General features: G+C 45.2%; 1 protein-coding gene across 2 annotated transcripts; it reads left to right on the top strand.

Moving 5' to 3' along the window:
- The first annotated feature begins 1,357 nt into the window (after positions 1-1,357).
- LOC108937643 (protein FAM110B-like) lies at positions 1,358-7,348 on the top strand. Of its 2 annotated transcripts, XM_018757678.1 has the most exons (3): positions 1,358-1,498; positions 3,542-3,623; positions 5,123-7,348. In XM_018757678.1, the coding sequence occupies exon 3, from the start codon at positions 5,295-5,297 to the stop codon at positions 6,234-6,236; it is 942 nt and encodes a 313-aa protein (XP_018613194.1). In that variant the 5' UTR covers positions 1,358-1,498; positions 3,542-3,623; positions 5,123-5,294; the 3' UTR covers positions 6,237-7,348. The 2 variants fall into 2 exon arrangements, with proteins under 2 accessions (XP_018613194.1, XP_018613196.1); XM_018757680.1 differs by lacking the exon at positions 3,542-3,623.
- Positions 7,349-7,819: the final 471 nt, after the last annotated feature.

Genomic DNA, 7,819 nt, shown 5'->3' with positions numbered 1-7,819 from the left:
CCCAGGAGGGCTGTTTCTGGTTATAGACCCCCTCCACCTCCACAGTCAGCAGCAAGCCAACTGCTGATCATTTCCTTCTTCTTTTAATTTCCTTTCCGAAGAAGTATTAAAGACACAGAATGATTCAGAAAATGAAGGGTACCAGAGGCTAATATAATAATACAAAAAAATCTATAGCTGTCCTATCTTAATTAACACCCTGAAAAACCATGTGGTTCCAGCCCTACTAGTTGGAACTAGCAGGAGTTGCAGGACTACTCTTGATGTCTCTCTCAGGGATGTCCATACTTTTCTTGGTGTCCTTTTCTAATAACTTTCTTAAGTTCTGTCTCTGTCTTTGGACTGGCTGGTGATATTTTTATGGACACGTTGTCCTGAGGTCAGGTGTGTTTTCTGTCTACAGAGTCTGCAGACAAAGCTCTGACAAAATATAAAGACCTGATTTATATGAAATCCTCCCCTTGACCACACAGCTGGACAGCACATCTGGTGTGGACTTGCAGATGAGTGGACAGTAGGTGGTGTAGAGGTTAAGGCTTGGAAAACAAAAGGCCAAGGGTCTGAAGCTGTTGGGTTGCCTCTGCTATACAACCCTGACTGTTGATGTCTTGCAGTCAAAATGTTCTGGGTTTGTGCTTCATCTTCTGCTGTAGTTACCATGAATTGATTCAGCAAAAATTAATAGTGCTATTGTAACGACCCACGTTACTGTAAGTTTGAGCGGGAAACGGATCAGTTGTTAAGAGTTGCATTATGGGAAATGTGAATAAAGTGTGCAACCACTGAGGGAACTTATGGGGAAAATAAAGGGGTGACCGTGTTTGGGAGGGAAAAAAAATATATATATATAGATATAGATATATAAATAAAACAATATAATTCTGTGAGTGTTGAGTAGGCTAGGGGGCAAGTTGGAGGTGGTCATTGAGAAAACGGGCTCCTTGGATCGAGAGCATCCTTTCTTTGTGTGCCGGTGCTAATAAAACGTTTAAAATGAATGCAGTCTCTCCGTTCTTCTTTGCCCCAACCAGAGTGCCGCGCGTATTATTCAGATATGTCAGAAGGCGTCAGTTTTGCTGTCTGTGTTTACTTTCATTCATGATTTAGCTGAAATTTTTCTTCAAAGGAGCTCACACTTATTTAACCATTTACACAGCAAGGTGATTTTTGCTGGGAAAATTTCCAGTAAGTATGTTGCTCAACTTCACTACAGCTGCACGTGGGATTCGAACCTGCGACCTTTGCGTCCGAGGGGAGCAGCTTTAAGCACTACACTGTTAAGCAGTGTTACTTTGAAAGACCCCCCCCGGCAGTCCACGCTCGGACCCCACGCGAAGAACCGCAGTCTCCAGCACTTCCGCGATGCACATGCCTCGAGAGACGGCAGCGCGGCTCTGGCCGAACGCTGAGCTCCGCAGCGCCATCCAGTGTTCGTCCGCCTCTTCACTCCGTCGTCACCCACCGAGCAGCTGGACGCGCCGGGGTGAAACACTGAGAGGTAAATTACAGTAGTAAACGGGTGGGGCAAAATGCTGTGGCCAAATACGTAGTAAAGGCTGACGGTGAGCTAATACTGTGGCTAAATTAAAGGCTGAGAAAAAGTTAAAGTAAAAGGAATGATGAATGAGGTAAAACACTGGTACGGCGGTAAATGGTGAGGTAAATACTGGGTGAGGGAGGTAAATTCCTGAGGTAAAGGACTGTGGTAAAAGACTGTGAGGTAAAATACTGCTAAAACAGTTGAGTCAGGTAAATTTAGTAAAACTGTCGTGATACGTCAGGTAACGAATCGAGGTGAACTCCCCAGTAAAACACGCTGGTAAAAGGCTGAGGTTGCGGTGAAATCTGTGTGACAGTGATGAAGAAAAAAGGGTGAGGGAACGAATTTGGTAAATTCCAGGTTTTGTGGTAAGGCGGTGGGAAGATTACGATAAAACGCTGAGGTAACTTCAACAGAAGACGGTGGGAAAGGCTCTGTGCTGTGGGCGGTAAAATACTGTCGTGAAGCGTTAAGTTTTTTTTAAAAAAAAAAAAAAAAATCACTGTAATCGATTTATTTAATCGATTTTTGTCCGAATCGACGTGTATCGATCCGGGTCAGGGCGGCGGGGCTAATTTATTTTCTGTTCATGTTTATTCTTTTTATCCCCGTTTTATGACTTTGTTCCTCCCGTTTTTTTAATTCGAGTTTCTCCGCTCCGTGTGTCTATGATATGTCAGTTATTTAGTCATCACACTGAGGTTGACCGGCACCGTCGCCGAGGTGAACATTCTGCGGGTTCACCCTCATCTCGTGCAGCAGGCGCGCGGCGGTGCTCAGATCTCGCAAGATCACATTTCACGTTCTCGTATTCGCTTCGCGTCTTCTGTCTCCCTTCCACACACGTTCACCGTAACGGTCATCAGAGCAGAGCACGAACGCGTACTGTCGCGCGGTGAATACACAGATTATGGATCTCAGACCACTGTCATTGATTTAGTTGGGCGAAAACAGTCACTCGTCGGCGCATCGCTGCTCTCCGAAAGCACTCTGAGATTTTCATGTTCACAGACACACCCACGTCGTCGCGGCATGTACGAGATGCTGGGTGAATGTGAAGGAAACCATGGCATTAGTGTGAGGCATTTCATCCCAGATGATGATCTTATCAGTGTGTCAGGAGGGTGAAGGTTCTAACACATAAAATATAAAGGAGGAAGCCATTCAGGATAAGATCTTCCAGAGCAGCTTCAAAAATGCTACATTTACATTACATTTATTCACTTAGCAGACACTTTTCTCCAAAGTGACTTAAATGGATATTATGTAGTGTTACTAGCCCACACACCTAATTCACCGCAGTGACTTACACTTCTAGATACACTACTTACAATGGGTCACTCATCCATACATCAGTGGAACACACTCTCTCTGTGTCACTCACACACTATGGGGGAACCTAAACAGCATGTCTTTGACCCACGCAGACACGGGGAGAACATGTTAACTCCACACAGACTGAGCGAGGATTGAACCACTCAGGCACTGTGAGACAGCAGCGCTACTGCTGTGCTACTGTGCCGTCTATTAGCCGGACACTGAGTTGGGAGGTGCTGGATGAACCATGTGGACATAGGGTCAGAAGGCTAATATAAATAAAGGGCTGTTTTTATTAAAGGCAGTGTTTACATTATTTGTAATGGTAAACAGTGCAGCTTGAATGGAAATGACACTGATAGATTAAAAAGAAAGAGTAATGTTGTATTTGGTGTTGGTAGTGTGAGAGGTGAAGTGTCAGGGCTGTGGATCACAGAACTCTTAAGGCTAAAAGGATACAAATATGTACTCCCCTGCTTATTGAAAAACATTGGTCAGGTGTCAGTTAAGTTAGTTTAAAATCCATGAGCTGAAGTCTGCCATTTATCACAGATTTGATCATAATGTGAAGGCTGCATATGCTTTCCTACACAGCAGGTGACTGAGCATGACTACAGATCAACACAGGATGTAATGGAGACTATACCCTGTAGTAGGAGCCCAATTCACCCCTCTGTCTTTCAGATTGACAGCGACATCCAGGAGCAGCTTGTTAAGAGGGAATGAGCACCAGGACAACCAGGCCAACCACTGAAAAACTGAGAAAGTGAGAAATCTGAGTTGTTAGGAGTTTGATTTAGAGAATCTGGGTTGTTTGGTGTTTGTAAGGGACAGCAAGACTTGCTGAGGGAGAGTAGTTACTGTTTTCTGACTTTTTGAGTTCTTGGCTCGAGTCCTGTGGTTTTGTTTTTCAGTTTTGATACTTTTTTTTGTGTCATAGTTGAAACACCATTTCAGTTACTGATTTGACTAGGGTTTTTTGTATTCTGTAAAATTAGGCATGAAAACATAATAAATGTCAAGTCCACCAGTTGCTGCCTGACTCCTGGTCTTTTCCTAAACTTGACGTACTCCTCTCCACAACTGCTTCCAAATCGCTGGCCCGACCGCACACAGCGTGTAGGGCTAAGGTTGATTCCTTGGGGTAGTCAAGCTTCAGAAAGAGTGCAGCTGGCTGCTCCAGTTTCAATCTATGTGCTACCCCTTGCTTCTGCTGTAGCAGAAGCTATGGACCCTGCCCAGTTCCACAGGGGATACTACCAGCAACCTGCATACCTAAAGTAAGCCCAGTTTTCAGTCCGGTACTTGAGATGGGGCTGCCGGATGTCTTAACCTCCGTAACTGAGGAGAAGCGTCTACCATCAGTGTTGTCTGCGGCTGTTCTTGTGATCTTTGCCACTATGGTCCTCAAGGGGGATTTTCCATCTTGTCTCTCACACTACTCCCACAACATCCAGAGGGTTTCAGGTAGATGGGGGGGTAAAGCAAAGTTTGTGGACAACGCAAGCCCTGCCTACACTCGGAGGGCAGTTGGAAGAGTGTGGAAGATGGGAGGCAGGGCCACACTTCCATCTCCCTGACTGCCAGCCACACATTGGGAGGGTTTGTTGAGAGGAAATAAACACGAAGTCCAGACATGCAGCTGTGCGTCAGAACCTCCTAAATGCATCTCTGCTCTTGGAGTAATCCCAGTTTCTTCATTTTATTTTCATTTCCTCTTCATGATGATTTAATTTCTGATATTTAGTTTACTCTTTGCTAAGACTTGGTGACGTTGATTTATTTAGCAATAGGAAGCAATAGTTTCCCCTAGCGGAATATATTTGAAGTTTTCAGGTCGTTATGATTGTTGGTGTTGGATTTTTGTTTTCTTTTTTATTTAAAATATGGTGCAGCTAAGAGCCCACTGATGAAGGATCTGGCTGTGTCACAACTAAGGTTGTAAGCTTAATTCCTAGATATAATTCTGTCCCCACTCTAAACATTGTGCAGTGTGACATCACTGCAGAGAGCAGTTTTTTATAAGTGGTTGTGTCATTTTTCAAGATCTGTCAGATAGCAGTGTGGTGAATGAGTAGTTGAACTTACTGAGACAGATTCTAGGGTTTCTGAACTAATTTTTCATGTTACTGTTTGTTATGAAATATTGTAACAAAACAACTTTCAGCTTGTTGGCAATCACAGTGCTGTTAGTTTAAATGTGAGTGGTCACATCACTGATAGTGTCACTGGGTTGATACTGATGTCTTCATGAATGTGTTTCAGATTGCATCAGAGAAATGTGTAGGAGTCCAGTGATGGGCTGTTTCCTGAGGCCCTTCTGCTGAGGACCCCAACCGGCCTCCCCAGCTTCCTGACTTCATGCCCCGGTGTTCCGGTGGCAGTCAGAGGAGTGGCAATCACGGAAGGTGTGGCAGCAGGCGAGCAGCTGCCAAACATGCCCACAGAAATGCTACGATCAGCTAGTGCGGTCAGGGCCTCTGGTCAGGCTGCTGCCGCCTCGGCTGTACCCCTGCGCATCCTAAACAAGGGGCCAGAGTATTTCCGGCGATCTACTGAGCCCAACCCCCGACGATTGAGTGCAGTGGAGCGGCTCGAAGCTGACAAGGCCAAGTATGTGAAGAGCCAGGAGGTGATCAATGTCAGGCAGGAGCCTATAAGGCCACCCACTCCCAAAGCCTTTAACAACAATGCCAAGTCAGAAACTTGCACCCCTAAGGGCAACCTCAACTTAGAGGTTCTGAGGAACATCCTGAATGGCTCTGAGGGAATGTCGGCTGGTACGGGGAAGGGTGCAGTGTCCTGCCTTCAGGCAGGCAACCTCAACATCAGCCGTCGGCTTCTAGAGGAGCAGATGTGTGACCTGCCTCAGCTACATGGCTCTCGCAGCTCCTCGGATGTCAGGAGGACACACCACCCCAACTGGTGCCGAGCCCCACCCAGCTGTGGTTCTGCCCCTCCCAGTGCCATGTCTGCCAACATGCCTTTGATCCTGGGGTCCCCAGGACCAGAAGTGGGAGTGGCAGCTGCTCATATGGCTTCTGTACAACGTTCCAGTTTGGACTTGAGCAAGCGTTCAGACACAGATCGCTTCTTCAGCCACTGTGGCTTGGACCCAGCAGAGCTAGAGAATGTGAGCATGGAGAGCATTCCACTGGCTAGCTCTGATGTCATCTCGTTGAACTTTCGTAGTGCCAGTATGGTGAGTTCGGACCGTGAGCGGTCACCCCACAGCGATGAGGAGCCAACAGATGAGGACGAAGATACCAGCGATCGTGTGCCTTACGGTATCTCGGCCGTGGAGAGGAACGCTCGTGTCATCAAGTGGCTGTACAGCATCCAGCAGGCTAGGGACTCTCAGAAGGTGTCTCATGTCTGATATTTCCCACTGTAGTCCTCTTTCTATGATCCATATGCCATCCTGGAGATTACATGAAATTGCCATGGGAATCCTTCTCAGATGAGGAAGTGAAATCAGGTGTTCACCTGTATCAATTTAACAGGTAAATGTGATAATGAGGCAGCGTCCCTCAGAGCTGCAGTGAATCAAGTCTTCATTCCTGCCTGTTCACACAAACCTGCGGCCAACAGGGGGCAGCAGAGACCTCACCAAATTCAAATTATGGCTTTGTGATCTGAATTCTTAGCAAGTCACATACAGTAGGTGATGCAATTGCTCTAAATTTTTTAGTGTTGTAAATGTTTTATGGATGTGTAGATACCTCCAGAGTTGTTACCAAATCTTTATTCTCAGTTGTTTTTTGCTTCTACTTTAAATTCCGATCACATTCCTTTTGTCGCTGCAGCAGCTCAGTGAATAGCGGTGTCGCTTCTCATTGCCCAGGCTGGTCTGACAAAGGTTTGACTCTGCCTCAGTCTGTGTTGAGTTTGCATGTTTTCCCTGTGTCTGTGTGGGTTTCCTCCAGGTGCTTTTGTTTCCTCCCACTATCCAAAGACATGCAGTTCAGCTGAATTGGCGATGCTAAAATTGCCCATGGTGTGGGAATGTGTGGCTACCCTGTGAGGGAATGGGATCCCATCCAGGGTTTACCCCACTTAGCCTCATGCTCAGTGATTCTGGAATAGGCTCCAGACTGCTGTAACCTTGATCAAGACAAACGTTTACTGAAAATAGATGTATTATACATTTTGTTTTGTTGCACTTTGACATTTTATATTCTGCCAATGCGTTAAGCATTTTTGATTATGTTGACAATATTTGGTGTCAGTATTTTGGATGGAATGTCAGCAGAAATATTTTATTTACTATCATTTGTTTTGCATTAATTTAGTAAAAGAAAAGTGAGAAAATGTTTTTGTGAGGCAAATTGAGTGCAGTGTGGAGGTGGTGTGAGTAGGCTGATGGTCCTTTACCTGCAAACCACCTTCTTCGTCACTCTCGTGATCTGTTGGAATGTTCAGTGATGTTCACCCTGTTTCTTTAAACAGTTCTTGTGTATGTACTTTTGTAAAAGAAAAATAATAAATGGCAGGAGCACATTTGACAGATGTCTCCAGTTGGCCTTGTTAATGGAGCTTCCCTCTGGGAGATGTGTAGCCTGCTTCTCCAACACAGTTTCTGTGAGGCTGCCTTTTTCTGCAATTCTTTTTGCGATTAATGGCTTCTATCTACTTATTTTTTTGTTGTGTTTTATTTCAAGTGCAGTAATCATTGAGCATGTTTGCTGCAACACCAGAAGGTCCTTTGGTTGTTGTGATCAGTTTGATGTTTTTGGGTTTAAATATTTTAAGATTACAATCACAGTGTCTTTGTGTTAACAAATCATTATGATAGTAACATACAGCAAGCAACGTGAGATCAACACTACTCACATACACAGGATGCTGAGACGGCACTCAGTAAAAGTATGCTGACACTTATTTCAAGCACTACTGAAGGTGCCTGGTACCCAGGACCTTACCATGGTGGTGCAGAGGTCATTCTTCTAAACAAAGGGAACT

Source organism: Scleropages formosus, chromosome 7 (genome assembly GCF_900964775.1).
Source record: "Scleropages formosus chromosome 7, fSclFor1.1, whole genome shotgun sequence".
Lineage (NCBI taxonomy): Eukaryota > Metazoa > Chordata > Actinopteri > Osteoglossiformes > Osteoglossidae > Scleropages > Scleropages formosus.
Note: the sequence above shows the minus strand (reverse complement) of the source record. Positions and strands in the feature narration are given on the sequence as shown.

What these genes read in the sequence shown, in the direction of transcription:
- LOC108937643 (XM_018757680.1), top strand. Translation starts at nt 5,295, where the DNA reads ATGCCCACAGAAATGCTACGATCAGCTAGTGCGGTCAGGGCCTCTGGT.